The sequence below is a fragment of the Labrus bergylta genome, chromosome 8 (genome assembly GCF_963930695.1).
Source record: "Labrus bergylta chromosome 8, fLabBer1.1, whole genome shotgun sequence".
Taxonomy (NCBI): domain Eukaryota; kingdom Metazoa; phylum Chordata; class Actinopteri; order Labriformes; family Labridae; genus Labrus; species Labrus bergylta.
This window is the reverse complement of record NC_089202.1, coordinates 22,914,200-22,934,271: the sequence shown is the minus strand read 5'-3', so window position 1 is coordinate 22,934,271 and position 20,072 is coordinate 22,914,200. Positions and strand designations below refer to the sequence as shown.

At 42.5% G+C, this 20,072-nt stretch overlaps 1 protein-coding gene across 1 annotated transcript in view; it reads left to right on the top strand.

Annotated features, from left to right (window-relative positions):
* thsd7ab (thrombospondin, type I, domain containing 7Ab) overlaps positions 1-20,072 on the top strand; it is a 175,427-nt gene that overhangs the window by 119,117 nt on the left and 36,238 nt on the right. The window contains exons 15-21 of the mRNA XM_065958063.1: positions 5,812-5,990; positions 7,246-7,251; positions 7,735-7,868; positions 9,912-10,065; positions 12,424-12,565; positions 18,661-18,776; positions 19,308-19,425. Coding sequence (XP_065814135.1) covers positions 5,812-5,990; positions 7,246-7,251; positions 7,735-7,868; positions 9,912-10,065; positions 12,424-12,565; positions 18,661-18,776; positions 19,308-19,425 — 849 coding nt within the window. The remainder of the gene's footprint in view (positions 1-5,811; positions 5,991-7,245; positions 7,252-7,734; positions 7,869-9,911; positions 10,066-12,423; positions 12,566-18,660; positions 18,777-19,307; positions 19,426-20,072) is intronic.

The following is a 20,072-nucleotide window of genomic DNA, read 5'->3' as shown; positions in this document are numbered from 1 at the left end:
CTCACTACTGCTCACAGTTTGACACCTGAGGAGCTCTCTTAAGGTCTAGTCCTAACTTTGAGGAGAAATTCTTAGAAAATGCCCTGATTCTAAGAATTTTCTCGGAATTTGTTTCCCTAGAAGCAACTCTTAGTACACTTTCTGACATTATAAATAATCAAGGTTTAATGTTTAATGTGAAGAATGCTGAATGTTGCCTTTTTGTGGCTGCAGCGTGGCCGAGGACCCCCAGATAACTTTCTCACGAAATGAATCATGAATCTGGGTGTCTTATCGTATCCTGTCATATCCTATTGTCCAATCGTATCATATCACACAGCATTATATCATATCTTGTGGCAGTGATCATCAACTGGTGGCCACATCTGTCCCACCATAGCTTACCATCCAGCCCCCCAGAATTTGAATCATCTCAGGTGATTAAACAATAAAAATAAAGATAAAACCACAAGGCTGAAATACTCTCATTAGGTTCATGGGAGAAATTATATTTCCCCTCTGACACCAACTTCACGTCTTATGTGCAAACCTATTTTAAAGTCCGGCCCCCACAGGGTCTGTCAGGAAGAAAGCTGGCCCTTACACAAATGTAGATGACGACTCCTGTCCCTTTGTATCCAATCGCATCGTATCGCATCATATCCTATCCTAAGATATACTATTGTTCTATCCTATCATATCATACTGTTTCCTATCGTATTGTATCCTGACTTACCCTGTGAACCCTTTCGTATAGTGTCCTAAAGTCTGGTCGTATCATATCGTGCCATATCCTAAACTATGGCATACTATTGTTGTATGCCATTGCATCGCATCCAATCATATCCTATCCTATTGTATCGCATTATATTGTATCATATCCTATCCTATTGTATCATATTGTGTCTTATCCTATCATATCATACTCTATCCTGACTTACCCTGTGATTCCACCCCTAGTGTTACTATTAATACCTTTAATCAGCCCAAAATATAAAAAAAGATAATTATTATGATATCACAAACATGTGCATTCTCATCTGCCATTGGCTTAAACTTAACGACTACAAGTCCACCAGGTAAATCTTGAGTCTAGGACATCCCTTATCAGAAAATACACTTCAGCTCCCTCTACCACCCACGCTGGGCCAAAGGTCAGGATGCAGCCAGGGGAAATCTTTCAATAAGTCCCCTGCTATGTCTTATATATATATATATATATGCCATTACTCATATAGTGCTTATATTTATGACTATATGGGACCTGTGATGCGTTGACCTTTAGCATGACTTAATATTACAGGATGGCTCTGGGGGCTTTGGCCTCGTCTTTGCAGGATGTGGTGAAGGAGGAGGGAAGACAGACACTCTGGGAAGCCATAAAGGGTACAGCTTAAGGGCAAGTATCTTGCTGAGGACCGGTGTGAATTTGAGCAGTACTACGGTGAACAGATTTGTTGGTGCATGACAACCTGTTATTGTAATAACAAGAGACTAACACTGAGAGGCTGCGCTGAGTTTAAACTGTTCAGAGTGAAACAACATGTAGGAAGATCGCTGTCAAGGTCAGCTTCTGATAAACATGGCTATGTTCATCAAAGGGCCCTTAGCTTCATCCCGGGGAAATATTTATTAAAGCGCCCAGCAATAAGTCTGTCCCCCTCGCCTTGAAGGCGGTGATGCAGGAGGTGTAACAGAACAGAAATCAGGCAGAGGATCCCTGGAGCAGAAAGTTTCACATAAAGCTTCAGGGCTCAACCACCCAGTGAGAGGAAGACATTTGGTCTCAGAAGCCAGCAGTATGGTGACTCAGCCGGACGTTTGCCCCGGCTGGATGGACAGAAATAAATGGTGTCTGGATCAACCACCAGGATGTCGGAAATGATTATGGGTCTGCAAGTGCACAAAAAGAGTGAAAAGTGTTCCTGTATGTCTACTTATTAGCTGCTATGGATGCACATGGTGCACCAACTTTTATTCTTATAAATGTAAAGACTCTTCTCATTACGTCATGCTAACTATAAACTTTGAAAGAATCAGAAATGCTCCAACCAGAAATATTCAGCAGTTTGGACTCCTTAATGTTAAATTTTTGAGTTTTAATATGTTCTGTTTTTACTTCATTAACAACACAACACAGAGCCCTCAATTCACCCCTGAGCTGTTAAGTTCCAACACGGACATTTGCTAATGATGTAAAAGACAACGTGTTGTTTCAAAAATAGAACAACAGACCTTCGGGTTCAGTTGATTTACTTCTCTGAAATAGAAGACATTTGCCTTTCTGCTCCACGTACAGTATCTCTGCTCTGACTGATTCCCCAATCTGAGAAATTCAATTAGACTTTAAGAAAAGCCATCGATCAAGAGGTGGTCAAGAAGAGGAGATACTCGACTTTATAAAGATGTTTTTTATTACTTAAAACAAAAAGTATGAATGCTCTTATTGGTATTAAAATGTTAACTGATACTCTGTTTTTTTTAAACATCTTATTATTAAGTAAACACAATTTACTTATTACTTACTTATTTTTTCTTTCCAAACAGACTTAACAGAACCAAATTATTTTGTAAAGCTTCTAAATTAGCAAATGGATCCTTAAGCAGCAGGTGATCAATCTGAGTCTCCGCTCTTCGTCGTTGCCATCGCTTGTGAGTGCTTTCCAGTTTGTTTCTGTCAGTTTTCCCCTCAAAGCTTTTTAGGTCTTCACGTTGTGCCAACATACAAAAAAAATACCAGCTGCTTCCTGTACGTGCAAAGAGAAAATAACAACAAATCATTACCATGCAGTGAGACGCAGTAAAGTACAGATTAAGCTCACATATCTATGCCCGCTTATGTTATAAGCATCCTCCTAATTGAACGTGACTGTTGCTAGGAAGCTTGTCTATTTCCAGAGGATATTCAAGTTATCATCTGGAGGAAAAGGAGCTGGTTGGGATATGTCCTGATTTGAGCAATCAGGAGAAAGGGAAGCTTTGTGCAGGGGTGACAACTGCTTCAGGATCTGGAGCAGGAGTTTGTGCCAGGTTACAAGTTGACTTTTAAAAGGCAGCAGCAGTGATCTCCCACCTGGACTTAATCCAAAAGCCTCTCGGGGAGAGCTTGGCACCTTTACGACTTGATATCAGTTGAACTGCGAGTGAACTGTTGGCTGAGGTGCTGCAGCTTCTGCACTCGGGGGATGGGCTTAAGGTGACAGCGAGAGGGATTTAAAGTGACTTGACTTGAACTTGGAGTCTACAGTGTGAGGTCAAAAGGTGCAGCTCTCAGAGGCCACGCCGAACTCAGCAAGGTGTGGATGTGGTGATGCTGATCTGGCCTCAGGGGCAGCAGAGTGTAAAGAGGTCGCGCTGCAGAGTACGCGTGTGCAGGCACGTGTACGGATGAGATCATTATGTCACTGTGCATTACTTGGTCCCATGCATGCCAGGACTCCGGTCCTGACGGGATTAAGTAGACCTTTTATTTTTTTTCAATCATATTAGCTCTAAAGACTCTGACTGCTCTGTTCGGGGCCATCCTTCATCCTTCAACCGTCCTCTTCGGCTGAGCCAAAGTCCACGTTTGAGCTCCAATCATCCATATTGCATAGTTGTGTTTTTGAGAAAGAGAGGCTGCAACCTCTGGCAGCAGAAGTCTGAAGCTCTGCTAAAAGATGGTCACAAAGAAGGAAAACAAAAGAACTCATAAGAGCAGGGGCGTGTTCTGACTGTTCTGACTGGGCTGAAAAAACTGGGGTACTGATGACCTCTGCAGGGGAGCTTTAAGTTTGTGTGAAAAAACGTGAATGAATTTAATTTATTTAGTCTTTTATCTCCACGAAATCACATCTACTTTGAGAGCGACAGAAGAAAATGACAATAGGTAAATCTTCCTTGCTTCATTCTTTGAGGACTCAGAAAGATGTAGTTCCTAAGTCAACATTTAGAGTTCTTAAAAATTGCATGAAAACTTGTGTATGCTCTCTCACTAGAAAATAAACATTTGTTGGCAATGTTTCGATACCGAAGTGTTCCTCGTTAGTTCAATGCAAGCTCCAGCGTCTTTTTCTCAAGCTCTCCGTCTTTTTGTGCGGCTGCTCCGAGTGCTCAAGTTGAAAATCTTTCAACAGTGGCAGGATGAAATGTTTTACCTCGCAGCTCGGCGTGTCCGTTTGAAAAATGATGTTGCTACATGAGATGAAATTGCCCCAGTAAGACTATCCTCTGATACACCTTTAAAAATTGACTTGCAGGGGCTGACCAGCCTCTGAAGCTTGTTATCCCAAATCAAGGGTAGTGGGCTCTTAGTGAAGCCGTAAGTCAATGTTGCACCACATCTCTCTCTTTAGAAGAAGCAGTCTGAAAGCGCTCCCAGCAGTAAGAGGAAGTGGTTAGGCACCCAGCAAGAAACTCCACTTTCCTGCCTCATTGACCATATCGATTTCCTTAATCAAAGGCTAAACACATTTCCACACTCATGCTGTTACATAAACCTGAAAACATATTAGTATCTCTCTGCTTAACAGGGGAAGTCTTTGAATGATATCGAGTTATTCAAATGCACAAGGCCAAAGGTGCAGATAATAACATCTTTCAACAAATTTGACTGAACCTTGGCCTCGGTGTAGAGCCCAACACGAGGAAATCACCACCCAGAGATGATAAAAAAAAACATGACTAACAAGCTGAGTAAGACGCTTAAACCAGCCCTGATAAATGTGTCATGACCCCATGAGCCGAGGAGAAAAAGATTGAAATAATGAAGCCGGCAGCCAGACATGCCCCAAACTGTCTCTGTAGATTCTCAGACTTTTATGTAACACACCATAAAAATGGGCCTTTGAATGTGGACCCTGTTTTCATTCCACTGCGCTGAAAAAAATCAATAGGTGGATTTAGATTATTTTGTGAAGCATCGGTTATTAGTTTGCAGCCCTCTTACTGCGGGGTATTTTTACCCAAGACGCTTTTAAAGGCTTCTTGAACTTTAAGGTTTGTTTGTTCGGTCGAAAGAAAACAAATAACCTTTGGGAATTTTAGACAAATGTAGGTTCATATGAGATAAAGAAAGCCCGTTTCTATTCAAGGTCTCCAGCCGAGGCGATTTCTCTCTGCAGCAGTCTCTAACGGGACGCTGAAAGGCAGAGACTCTGTGGATGGCACAGATTATTTCTCGGTTATACATTACGTGGTGAATGCCTTCTCCTTCAGCGATAATTAATGACAGAGTACAGTTGAACGTCAAGGAATTAATTTAAAAGAGACAGTCATTGTTCTGTCTTTCAGTTTTTCTTCTTTGCTCGTTGCTTTAACAGCGACATATTATCCCCCTTTTCCATCTTTTCAAACAGTCCTCTGTTGTCTAAATGAAACATCTGTGCTGTGCTTTGGTCAAAGTATAACATGAATCAAGCAGCAGAGGAGATTTGTGACCCTGTATAAACCAGCTCTCTCTGAACGCTCCGTTTTGGTGTGTGTGTCTCTTTAAATGCAAAGAACCCCCCCGAGTTTTCCTGGTAGACATCACTCCTTCGCTAGCGAGAATAAAAATGGCGGACCTGCGCAAAAGTTTAGCTCTAAAACGGAGCATTTTTCTCTGAGTTGTAAGACTTATGCAGACCACAAATAAAGGACTGGATGGGTTTATTTCACATTTTGTGGGTCGGTAGACACTCAGGTTACCCGAATATATGTTCAAAAACACAAAGTGGATTTTTCATAATATGTCCCCTTTAAGATAATCCTCTCTTTCACTCTGCAGGTCACGAGACAAACAGCAGAGCCACCACCATGAAAATATGTTTGAGACCTTCCTCATAATGTCCTCCTTTTTTGTCTTCCTGTCAGGTTATATCGAGGAGGCGTGCATCATCCCCTGTCCCTCAGACTGTAAACTCAGTGAATGGTCAAACTGGTCACGCTGCAGCAAGTCGTGCGGCAGCGGAGTCAAAGTTCGCTCCAAATGGCTCCGAGAGAAACCTTACAACGGGGGCCGGCCGTGTCCCAAACTGGACCACATCAACCAGGTACGGACTCTGAGGAGAGATCACATGTATAATGATGGTTCTTTGGTCTTTTTCTGAGAACATATGTATCTTCTAGATTCACTCAGAACCTTTGTAACATCTTTAATCTTTGAGTTTTTTTCCATATGTGTGTCAGTTGGAATTTGTACTTCCTGTAGATGAGACGTGTGTTGTGTGATGTTTGTGTATTTTAAAAAACAATGTGAATGTGTTAAATTGTCACAATGTAAACTGAGGACCCCCTGCGACCTGTTCAGAGAGAGTTCAACATACCCACACTGCCTTTTGGTTATCTGGCTTCATTAACTCTGACATAAGAGATCACACCAAGCTGGTTAAAGGAGCAGTATGTATCTCTGACACCTAGTGTTTAAAATGGGTACTGCAGTCCAAATTCTAAACATTGTAGAGAGCTGTCTCCCCCCACCCCCTCCTCTCTAGAGTCCATGCTCACACAGGTTGCCATGTGATGGACACTGAAGCTTCAGTGTTTAGCCAGCTCTGCATCAGTCTGTAAACCTTTCTGCGTTCTAACCTCTCTCCACTTTTCAAAAACATCTCCAATATTGATCCTAGTTTGAGTTTATTAGAAACATGCAGAGGCTTTTTAGGTTTCCTTGAGCGTGATGCCAGAGGAAAGTGGCCGCTGAGTGGATGTGGTGAAGTGGTGGCTGAGCAGTGGACGAACGTTCTCTCTACTCATCGTTAATTCTTGAATGTGTATGACTTGTGCTCCAGTATATTCAGACTCAGTATGAGGAATCCAACAGTGGAGGGGAAACGGAGAAAGAAAATTCATTATTAATGAATGATGAGCTTGAATCTGCAGAGTTTCCCTCCACCTTCCCCTCATTATTGCTGCACTCCTTTTTTTTTTTTTTTTTGCTGAGCAGCAACAGTGCAAAAAAAGTAATGTGTGCTATAAATGGATCCCATCCACCAGATTAATGCCCCCAATGTGTGCCAGTTGATTTCTTAAGGTTTCTATGATTTGCAAAAATGAAAAGCTTTCCAGTCCTGTGAGTATCAGCAGATATAGATTAGGGGTTGTGTGGATGTATGCCTGGCAGTGTGCGTGTGTGTATCTGCTATGTTCACTCAGGTATTTATGCCAGAGGCTTTTCTGATTATGTCCTCTGGAAAGTTGCATTAATCATAGGTTGTGCTCTATATGAACAGTTGGCATGTGCTCATTAATCCATCTGTCTCCTTTTAATCCACCTCGATGATCGCTGGATGTGACTCACCGCTACAGGCCCAGGTAAGAGCTGCTCCTCTTTCAGCCATTTCTAATCTAACCGCAGATGTTAAGTGTCACTGGTGTCAGTGGGTCAGTGGCAGATAGATGTACACACTCACTATCTCCTCACTGTAAATAAACAAACTGCTGTCGGATTGGAGTTTTATTTAGACAGACATGTCTCCCAGGCAGAGCTGCTCTGAGGGCAGAAATAATCTCGTTGGCTCGGTTAAACCTCAGAGAGCTGAGCCAAAACATCACAGAGCATTAGGCGAAAACTTTGCTGACAAAAACTTGGCAGAAACATTTATGAAAATAAGATTGTTAGAGTTCTTGAAGTTTTCGTTATGACAATGAGAATGAAATATTTATTTGGCTTCTCTTGGAGTAAGAGCATTAAGAAGTAAAACTGATCACAGTGCCGGCCTCTGATCTGCTGCTTCATCTACTTTAAATCACACAGGGAACATGTCACACATTTGAATAAGGTTGTTCTGTCCTCAGGTGTACGAGGTGGTGCCGTGTCAGAGCGACTGTAATCAGTATGTGTGGGTGGCCGAGCCGTGGAGCGTGTGGAAAGTCAGCAACGTCGACTTAAAGGAGAACTGTGGAGAAGGTGTCCAGACCAGGAAAGTCAGGTAATTATCAAACTGTCTGTTCTTTAAGTGTTTTCACAAAGTAAAGTTTATAGCTGGTTATCACACACATTGACGACTCTCTCTGACCTCAAAGGTCATCCAGTCATCAGGGGGGTCCTTGCCACCCCTGTCCATCCCTCTGGACACGCCCCTATACAGGACAGGATCACTCCTCTCCAAAGCTTTATTAGATACATGACTGTTCAACGTAGAGTATAAGGATAAGGATTAGTCGATTAAACAAATGGATAAACAAATATTTCGATGGCAATAAAAGCTGCCGTGTTTAAATCACCTTTATCACCTTTTATAGTTAATGAAAACACTTTGAAGTCATCACTTCAGGAAACTGTGATGAGCATTTCCACAGCTCTTAGACATGATATCGCCTTAACTACTAATGGAATGATCACAAAAGTAACTGTTACTTTTAGCCCCAATAATTATTAATTTATTGCTTCATATTTTGGCAGAAACGTCAAAAAGTGCCGGTTAACTATGAAGGTTAAATGATATCATTGTTCTTTCCATGTTTGCTTGATCAGTCATAAGAAGCAATTTGAAAACATGAGCTTAAACTGTTAAATATGTGACGGGCTTGTCAGTACTCTTCATCTTTTACTCTTGCAGGCCTCAAACAAAGCTGAAACATGCTCATTTAGATCATTACACATGGATTTGTCTATTTTGTGTGAAGTTGTGCATGTTTGTGGGAGAGACAACATGCAGAGGATCCTGTTTTGGCGGGGATAACGCGCCTCACACGGTTTAGCTGACAGTGAACAACCAACAAGCTGCCAAATCCTCTCTGGTGGAACTCAAACTTTTGGATTTATGTTTCTGCGCGTCAGACAGACGCTCTAATTGCATTACGTGCGACTCATAAGACCGTAATTAAATGAGATATACAGAAGCACTTATCCTGCTCCTTTAAAAACAGAGGATTAAAAAAACAGCCAGACTTTCATTCGGTTAACGCAGACATCAGCTGAGACCGATGATCCAGGTTCTCTGGTAACCACATCTGCAATCACAAACTCTACGTCTAGGTCCATTTCAAAAACTGGGACACCAAAAATAATGCAACATCATAGTATCATGATGTCAGCCGTGCAGTTTTTAAGGATTTTAGATTAGAAATATTTCAAGATGACAGTTTTGCCTGAAAATATGGGATTGTCTTATCTCATCTTATATTGAGGATCTAGACTTTTAAATGCCGAGATATGGTCATGACAGTAAACGTGTCACTTATGAGTGTAAAGCTCATGACTGAGGTCAGAGACGTCATACGCAGCTACAGAGCCAAGGGGAGACCCGGTGATCGGCTGATTGACCCATTTTAAGGTAACGGTCATCAAGGCGGCAGTTTTTCTGTATAAGATCGACAAACTAGTGGACGATCTGCACCAGCTCCCAATCAGGTAATCAGAGAGAGACATGTGAAGTCTGTCCTTTATGGCACAAACAGTAAAGAGAGAGAGAGTGGCAGGACACGCTAAGATGTGTAATAAAGAGAGAAGAGGTTGATATGAGAACTACAGAGAATATGAAATATGTCTGTATTGTCATTATTTTTCCTGTTTTTGTCATTTTTGTTTTTATAAAACGCGGTTTGTTCTTGAAAAGGGGGAGTCGTCTTATGAGGAGAAAATTCAAAAACTGTTACGACCACAGTTTAGTAAAGCCAGGGCTCAGTTTAAATAAGAATAGATGTTTGGATGTGTTGAATGTATTTACTTGGTTCTAAGATTAAATGAAAGTGTAAAGAAGGATGCAGGTTTCTCTCTGAATCAGGTGGTGTGTGTGTTTACACCAACCCTCCATCGCCTCTGCAGTTCAACACGGGCAGTAAAAGAGATGTTTTTGTTTTTAAACTGACCTTCCCTTCCTCCAGTTGCTGGAGAAAGACGTACTGCAGCTCCTTACCTGCCAGCCTCATGTCCAGTTACAACATGACATCTGACTGTTCTGTTCTCTGGAGCTGAAGCTGAAGCTGAAGCTAAAAAAAGGTCAAATTTGCTTTTTCCACCGCTCCCATAGGTGCATGCTAAACACGATAGATGGGCCGTCAGAGCCAGTGGAGGACTACCTCTGTGACCCCGAGGAGATGCCGCTCGGGGCCAGGGAGAGCCGGCTGCCCTGCCCTGAGGACTGCGTCCTGAACGACTGGGGCCCCTGGAGCCGCTGCAGCCTGGTGAGAGCTGGAGCCAGATCAGAGAGCAGCTCAGCTCGGCTGTCTGGCGCAGCGCTGATATGAGAACGTCAGATTTCTGTGAAGCCCGCTGAGATCTATCTTGATATCTTTTTCCTGTCAGAAAAATTCTCTCTGAGGCTCAAGGAAAAAGCTACACTGTATTATTGTGAGCAGAGTGTGAATCTTTGTCAACAGGTTATGTCTCGTCTACCACAGAGGAATTAAAAGAGATGTATGAACTCAGGAAGCAGGAGAAAAATGGCTTATATATCACCTATATTACACTGTACTGGCTGTGAATGCAGCAGGGAAAGAAGGTGATTTATGGTGAAGACAGCTGAGCAGTTTTTCTAGATTTACATCTTCTGACATAAAAAACACACACACAAATGATGTCCCTACATCAGAAGTGATGTACTGGCAAACATAAAGCTGGCTCCAAATATTGCCCCAAGCTTTGTTATCACTTGAGAGGCGACCGCAAACAGTGAGAAGAGTTATTAATTCAGGGCTACAACCTCAAAATCTAAATCATAACCTGAAATGAACCTTCACTGACTCTCGTTTCGAGCGTTGTCATTGATTGTGTGCAGAACAACGCAGGAGTCACAGCGAGGCCGGCTGTAAATTTAACAAATCAAGTCTCTAAATGACCCTTTGGTTCCGTTGTTTACAAGGTTTTAATATGGAGCCAAATTATCCACCGAGGTCTCCTTTCCATCAAACCATCCAACTCATTGATTTACACCGGGGGAAACAGTAAACAAATACTTGTTTCTCTCGCTATATGGCCGTCACAAAACTGCAGTTCCTCAAGTGTCCACTTGAGGCTGGCTGCAAAAACCAAGAAATCCCCATGAGGTCCCATTTTACAGCCGAAATAAAGCTCATTTCAATTTTATGAAGGTGAAGAGATGTGTCTTTTTGCATGAGTCTGGTCGTGGCTAAGGTGACCGACAGGTGGGCGGCTTGTAGCTGTTTGACAGGAGGCTGAAGGCCCGCTCCAGCTTCACCTGTTTCTAGATTGATTGGAAAGGTAGGTGGAGATAGCACTTTTAATTTGCTTACCTCCGTAATTGGGCTTCATAACGCCTCTTCAGAAACCAATGGGTAGCATCACTGAGACTACACCCATGATTTATACAGTCTTTGTTAAATACTGTAATCACAAAGAGGTGCAGCTTCACCACCAGGTTGTGCACACATGTTTTACATCCAGGCAATGATTTGAATGCTATTAGGGATTTGTATCCGCCTGTCCCTTGGTGTATCCGTAATGCTCTGATGAAGATGAAACAGAGCTCTGAGTGTGCAGAGATATCTTCTATCAGTTTCCTCTTATTGATGCCTGCAGCATTAGCACAGATGTAGCAGGGTGGAGGGGCGGTCATCCTGCATTAAGATCCGTAATGTTTCCTGGAATTTAGTTCATAACTCTTTATTCTAGCCAGGAGGTTGATGGTAAAATGAATGGATCATGGGAGTCCGTCTCTCTCTCTCTCTCTCTCTCTCTCTCTCTACCTCATGAGAGTCCATTTCCTAATAAAAAGTCTGCAAATTGAATTTAGTCAAGAGACACCAACTCCTGATTTAATCCTAGCGGCGAAACATTCACATAAATGTGGAGTCACGAGTTCAATCTTTGTTGTCTCTCTTTGCAAAAAAGCATGTAAGGTGCCAGGACATTCTGTTCAGCAGCTCCACCCCTGACATCTCTGTAAAAAGCCATTTGAGCAGCTCTCGCCTCACCTGCTGTTTTCGCAGCAGCACGCCGGCCATTGTTAATCACACCCCATTCTCTCCCAAAGTGCTCGACACATCGACTTCCCCACAATTCCAATCTCGATCTGGAGTCTGCTGTGGCACCAGCGGGGCCCCTGGCATGTTTTATTCATGGTACCAGCGATGGAGTTATTCAAGGGGCTGTCATTTTCTCCCCCAACTCTCTTCTTCCCAAGCAATGACTGTGTAGAATCTGGTGGTTTACCATTCAAGCAGAATATCAGTTTCCTGTCGTTTCCTGTCGGGAAAAAAAAATCCACATTGTGGGATTACAAGTATAGAGGGTAGAGAAAGGATCTTATTTATTTATTTTAAGTAAAATGATAACACATCCATCCAGGGAGAAGACTTGTCAAGTTAAAGAAGATTCAGAAGTGGCACATTCGCACAGTTTGAGCCTTTTAATGCTTGAAATATTCAGAAATCAGTGTTGCTGGAACGTTAAAGTTTAGTTCAATTTAAGGACATGTCTGTAGTTATCACCATTTGCAACATTGATGAACACTGCACAGTCATTAAACATTTTTGCAGCATCTCGGTCGACCTCTGTTTTATATGTGAGTCTGTTTTTTTCAGCCTTGTACGAGGATCAACAGTCGAGTACGAGAGGCCTACACCCTCCGGTCGCCCACTGTGGGGAGGCAGTGTCCGGACACGAGCGACAAGGAGCCCTGCAGCCTGAACCTCAACTGCTTCAACTACTTCTACAACATCACAGGTACATGTAAATGACTTTCATTATTCTTCTGTCCAGGAATATGTGAACTTTTTCTGTGACGGTTGTGGTCTAAAAAGACAGATTTAGTAGCAGCTTTTGGAAGAAGTTGCAGAAGTTTTAGTTTTTTTGTGGTTTGACATTTAATATAATTTTTGAGCTACTGGGAAGAACAGACAATACAAGCCATCTATTGGCTGAGTAAACTCATTCTCTTCTGACATCATTTCCAGGCAACTTCTGTGCCAGGATGCCAAATAATAAATGAAATAATTACATGACACTGAAGACAAAACAAAGAGTAGGGTACACACATCCAAAGATAAACATAAACAGATGCTGAGTCGAGAATCAAACTAAAGTTAAGAATGAAAAAAGGATCCGCGCACTCTGTATTAAAAGCTCCCAGCAACCTAAAAAAGCAACGTTTAGATTCAACAGATCTTCTTCAGGCATTTTCAAGTCAACACCACGAAGCAATATTAAACATAAACACATCCATGACACAGGGGATTGTGGTCTACATGATTGAGAGTTATTGTTGCTGGGAGCTTTGGATGGATTCAGAGATACTGACAATAATTCAATTCTCCCTCAGGGCTTGTACACTTTACTTACATGTAAACGCACAAACACTATTTGAGATTAGCACCGACTCCCTTTTCTAACGGAGCCCCTGGTTGGTGGAAAGTTAGAAACAGTAGCCTCTAATTGGTTGATAGACTCAACATGCAGTAAGGCAGCAGGAAGTGGCAACGTTTGTGGCTAACTGTCAATAGCAAGAACACACTGAGTGCTGGATTTATTGTTAAGGATTTACTGTATAGTGTCTCCAAATTTGATAGCTCATGGCGGAGAAACAGTCACACCAAGGCCTCGTCCAAAAAGCACAGCCGTCTGTTTCTCAGCAAAGACATGAGTCTCTAGCATGAAGCATTCAAAAGATATTAAAGACACAGTAAACTGAACACTCAAACATTTTTGCAGCATTGCAGACTTAAAGGAAACCATGTATTTGGCGGCTGTGGCTCAGTTGGTTGAGTCGATCATCTCTCTACGGAAGGTCCTGGGTCCCAGCTCCTGCAGCCCAATGGGCAAGACACTTAACCTCAAGTTGTTCCAACTGCTTCTTTGGCGGTGTATGAATGTTATTAGTGACTTTTGATGGTCACTTTACACAGCAGACTTCGATGTGAAGGTGTAGGTGTGACCTGCGGTGTATAAGCGCTTTGAGTAGTCAGAAGACTAGAAAACTTCTCTACAAGATCAAGTCCATTTCCATTTACCATATTTTGAATAACAAAGAAGTGAATTTAGTGACGTACACGTTGGCGCCTAAGAATAGAACCAGGTGATTGATCAAATTTGGGGACCAGTGTGGGCGATTGGCCTAAATTCCCAAGTCCCAAAAACATGCTGAGATTGGTTGAATATGTGTGAATCTGCTGAATCACTCCATCACAACTTCCTGGAGCTATACTAGTCATTGCACTGTGTTTATATAGTCCGATTCGACAGGAGCAACCAAACAGAGTTCTGGTTGATTCCCTTGTTTCCGTAACGACATGACAGTTTGTTGACAGTCCTGTACTCGCCTTGTTGTTTTGGATGGAGCAGACGGGGTTGTTGGGCTGCTGCCGTGTGTGTTCGTCATGATGAATGTTGCTCAACTTGAACCGAATCACCAACATGAAAAAAGTTCTTTAAATGCTGCGCTTCAGATCTTTCACTGAACACAACAGCACACACAGCCTGTTTCAGAATGAACTGTTTTAAAGCGAGAGAGGCAATCGATAAACTGACTCGTCTATGTTTTATTCTCAGCAGTTTTATCACTTCTATTGTCCTATAACTACAAGGCCTTTTAACAAATCTTTGGTGTTTTGTTAAAGATATAAAGGGAATCTTTTTAGTCTTGTTCAGCTGGACTCTGCACAGCTGACCTTTGATAACAGGCTCATTGTGTTCTGTTTGTTTCTTTATGTAGTTTAATTTAGCGTCACTATTCAATGGACAACTACACAGAACAGATGAAAGATGGATGGATGGACGGATGTATGGATGGATGAAGATGGATTTTTGGATAGATGGATGGATGGATGGAAAGATGAAGGGATGGACGGATGTATGGATGTATGGATGTATGGATGAAAATGGATAGATGGATGGATGAATGGATGAATAGATGAGTGGATAGAAGGATGGATGGATAGATGAGTGGATAGATGGATGGATGGATAGATGAGTGGATAGAAGGATGGATGGATAGATGGATGGATGGATAGATGAGTGGATAGATGGATGGATGGATAGATGAGTGGATAGATGGATGGATGGATAGATGAGTGGATAGATGGATGGATGGATAGATGAGTGGATAGATGGATGGATGGATAGATGGATGGATGGATAGATGAGTGGATAGATGGATGGATGGATAGATGGATGGATGGATGAATAGATGAGTGGATAGAAGGATGGATGGATAGATGGATGGATGGATGGATGAATAGATGAGTGGATAGATGGATGGATGGATAGATGAGTGGATAGATGGATGGATGGATAGATGAGTGGATAGAAGGATGGATGGATATATGAGTGGATAGATGGATGGATGGATAGATGAATAGATGAGTGGATAGATGGATGGATGATAGATGGATGGATGGATGGATGAATAGATGAGTGGATAGATGGATGGATGGATGAATAGATGAGTGGATAGATGGATGGATGGATGGATGAATAGATGAGTGGATAGATGGATGGATGGATGGATGAATAGATGAGTGGATAGATGGATGGATGGATAGATGAGTGGATAGAAGGATGGATGGATAGATGTATGAAAATGGATAGATGGATGGATAGATGGATGGATGATAGATAGATGGGTGGCAGGATGGATGGATGTATGGATGAATAGATGGATGGATGGATGGATGGATGGATAGATGGATGGATGGATGGATAGATGGATGGATGGATGGATGGATGAAGAGATGGATGATGGATGGATAAATGGAAGGATGGATGAATAGATGGATAGATAGATGGATGATGTATGGATGGATAGATTTTCACTTTGTTAATGAGATTTTCTGGGAATTATTCATAGATTTTTACTTTCATCCCCTCAGAACTCCTCTGTCTCATCTGCAGGATATCACACCTCTATATGACATCACAGAGGCTGCACCTTCACATTTCATCTGGAAAATGAAGCAGCATTTCACTCCAATTAAAGACAAAAAACAGAGATTGCCAGCGCTCTTATTTTTCAGTGGGGTTTGTTTTGTTGCCTGCATTGCTGCTGCCCCACATTACCACCCAGCCTAGCCTCCTTCTCTCTCTATGCTTTGCATTGTTACACCGGGAGGCGTGACACATAATCCCTACTGCTGGGTTCACAGTGGCAAACGAGCTTCCAAGGCTGCATGTGTACATAAAATACGAGGAGAGATGATTATTGGGTACAGCACTCTTTTTTTGTTGTTGATGCTGAAACCATCCAAGCTTCCTCTTCTCCATTCCTTTGCAGTTTAACTCTGTTTCTCTCTGTCTATGTCTCTTTCTCTCTCTCTTTTGCTGTTGCTCTTTCTCCCTATTTTCGGTCCCCAGAGTCCCACAAAGCTCTCCAGCAGACAGAGACACAATTCCCTGAGTTGAGCTTGCAAACGAGCTCAGTGCAGCTAAAAACAGACGCTCATCTTTGTCAGCGGATGGCACACATCATGAGTGATACCTCAGCCTCCCTGTTGTTACAGAAGGTTTTTTTTTTAACATCAGCGTGCACACTGGGGTTTTAAAAAGGCACTGGCAGCCTATGTCTGGAATAAAATGTTGTCTTTCCACTACACAGAAATCATTTTTAAGGGAGCCAAGGATCAGCCTGTTCCTACTTGATTCTTCTTGTGCGATTTATTTTAGAAAACTTGCCTTGATGTTGCTTTTAAATCCTGGTTACTCAATTGAAGTTGGGCCACACAGCTTGCTTATGATGCTGGCATGAAAGGGAACTGATGGCAGCCAGATTTATTGGATTTAAGTGAGCTGTTATAAACCTTCAGTGACCCCTTTGCCGACAAAATAATCATCTGATATCGAGAGAGATCTCTGACAAGCAGGGGCTATTACGAGTCTGACTCCAAACAAACAAACTTAAAAACACACACATCGCTTATTCGGAGGCTTTGGGCCGAGGGAGAGGGAGAGGAAGTGTGTCATGCAACACTGGTGAAGAAACTGATGCAAACTTACAGCGTGGCATGCAAAATGCACGCTCTCAATTCTGCTGAGTCATCTTGGAGCCCAAAGTGGTTTGTCTGTATGCTGAGCACGTCTGTCCTAAAATATCCATCAGATGCAGTGCAGAGGAGGAAGGAGATTTTTTGTTTATGTCAGCAACATGACGTGCAATTAGCTCGACTGAGTTTGGCTGTGTCAATACACCAAATCAGAAATCTGGATCTGAATTACATTTCAAGTGAAAGTCGTGGATTGCTTCTTATATCAGGAAAATAAAGGCTTAAGCTAAACAACTTTCAAAGCAACATGAGGCGACGTGATGTGACAGAGCATTTCTGTGTGTTCACCCTCAAAGTTCACACACACCACGCTTGTTTCCCACCGTCTGGGATTTATTTATTCTGAAGTGTAAAGAATTTTTTCGACAGCTGATGCATTTGAACGCTTTTGAGCGGCATCTTTTTGTGTTTTGTCTCGCCACGTCATCCTGCTTCAACTGAAAAATACATCCACAAAGTACAGAGCAGGAACAGCGGTGAAAAAGTTGGTTTCTTGTGACTCTTTCCTCCCCCTTTTCCCCTCTCACCAGCCTTGCTCCCAGGGAGGTAATATCAGAGGTAGCAAGATGCTACACTGGGTAAATGTTTGCTTTCCACTGTGAAGTGTTTTTTTTATTTATTTTTTTATGTAAGGGTGTGATTCTAGTTTTGTTTGGAGCAGGTGCGATGAATCCATCTTTCAACGACATGTCAGCAAGCAAAGGAACATGTTGTCCACCATCATTGCAACTCTTTTCATACTGATATGTCTCACTTATATTCCAGCACCTGCTTCTCTGTTAAGAGAGTGAATATAATAAACCCTGAGATGATTTATTCAACGTTACTTTTTTCTTTCTATTACAGGTGCATGTAAAGTTAGCTTACCTGAAACCTGCTGTAATCATTATTATTTTACTATTATTAATGGTTTAATGACTCTGTCTTCTGGAGATGAAAGGGGTTGCTCTTGTTGATGAACAATTTACTCTAATGCGTGTGTCAGTGTCTTTCAGCAGACTGTCATGGATCTCCAGCCTGCATGTTAACTCTTGTCTCTCTCACTGCTCTCGTCATTATCTCTAAACTAAGGGATGTTCCTTGCGAGTAATTTCCTCGTCGATTAATTGCAAATATACATATAGAGTAGCCGACTTGTCTAAAGGGAAGAAAACAGTCAAAACTCAGCCAAATTATTCAACTCGGCCAAACACTGGATCTCATCGGTTCACCGATGTGTGACGAACATTAGCACTGAGGGCGATTTGGGCTTAGGAAACTTGGCGCTAAAAACAGCAAACTGCATTTTAATCAAAATGGGCAGGCGCTACCAGTGCAAAAAAAAGGTTTTTCAGTTGACACAGGCCCTAATGGTTTATTTAAATACATGCAAACTGTACCAGCACACAGATACATTGTTTGCTCTGCAGCACAGTTAGGGGTGCATTTAAACCTTTGTGTGTGCGTTTGCGGAGTGGTAAATGGAGTTGGGCTTGTATTGCAAATTTCTAGTGATCTGACTACTCAAAACACTTTTACACCGCAGGTCACACCTTCACATTCAGACACTGATGGTAGAGGCCGCTATGTGAAGTGACCATCAGAAGTAACTAATCCATACGTGGCCAATGAAGCAATTGTGGCATTAAGTGTCTTGCCAAAGGTAACATCTGTAATGTAGCTTCAGGAGCTCAGGATCGAACCCCCGACCTTCCGGTTGAGAGACGGCCGACTCTACCAACTGAGCCACAGTCTGATAGCTGGTTCAGACCCTCAGTTTTTAAAGGTAATGATGTTGTTTGTCCGCAGACTGGAGCACATGTCAGCTGAGTCCTAATGCCGTGTGTGGGGGCGGCATCAAGACCCGGATGCTGGACTGTGTTCGCAGCGACGGCAAATCAGTGGACATCAAATTCTGCGAGGAGGTGAGATCTGCGCAAAACACCTAATTTCTCCTTTCTGATTCTCTTTTCTTTCCTTGACATCCTCATTTCTCTTAATGACGTAATCACATCAGTCATTATTATATATTATTCCACCCTTGCACTACTATTAGGCCCACAGGAACATGAAATATTCAGATCTGTTCCCACGCTGAGATTGTTGTCATGGCCTCAGGCTGAGGGTTTAATTCATTCCTAATGTGTCTCTGCTCCCTGTAATTGTAGCCGGCGGGCTGCGGCACAGCGTCCCCACAGCTATTTAACCCTTGGCCCACTTCATCATCTGGCTCGTTCACAAAAACACATTGTGTCAGAGAGGCTTTAACCGCCATATTCCAACTCTGCAAAGTCCTTCCACAAGAACAAAGGCTTCTGGGAATTGTAGTGCGAAGAGGTCAAGCAGACGTCAGGCCGGGACAGATTGAGTTGGCTGTGCTGTGACTGTGCAGTTTTGCCCAATGATGTGATGGATAGTCGTGTTTTATCCCTCTTCATTTTCTCCCTTTGCTGCAGTTGAAATTGGAGAAGAAGTGGCAGATGAACGTCTCCTGTGTGGTCGAGTGTCCCGTCAACTGTCAGCTGTCGGGTTGGTCGGTCTGGTCCGAGTGTTCGCAGACATGCGGATTAGAAGGTAAGATTCACAATAGACGGGACATTCTGCTCACAGCCACGATCAATATGAACCGTCCAAACTGTCCCTGACATGTAGTTGACATTCTTATCCGGGGAAATTGGCACTGTGGTCAAAAACTTAGACAGAACTAACTGACTGCAAGAAATGAAATAAAATCGTGTTCTCTTTCTCCAACTAGACACCGTCTCTGAAAGCAGGTTCAACAATATATATTAGTGCTACAAGTATTTGCCGCATTCACCAATTTCTTAAATTTGTCTTTTGAAAAGTTAATAAGAAAAACCTTTGTCAGATGCATGACGTGTTCTTAAAGGCAGGTTTGGTAATTCTGGGAAACCAACAAGATGTGAAAAGTAACACCTCTTCTCCAGCTCTGCCTCCCCCGTCCTGTGTCACATCTTTCTAAAGACTCTTTTTATGTTTTTTCTCTTTTGTATTCTGCTATTGGCACACACAAACATTGTCATTTTGTTTGTTAGCTTCTTTACGCTACATAAGGATTTGATAGCACAGAGAGGTTCTGCAGGTGGTGAGAGCTCGCAGGGAGTGGGCGGCTCTGGGATCCTGAAGGTAACTGTTGAGCCTGCATGAGGGGACGTGGTCCTGACTTGAGGAAACACTGGTGAAGGAAGGGGCCCACTTGA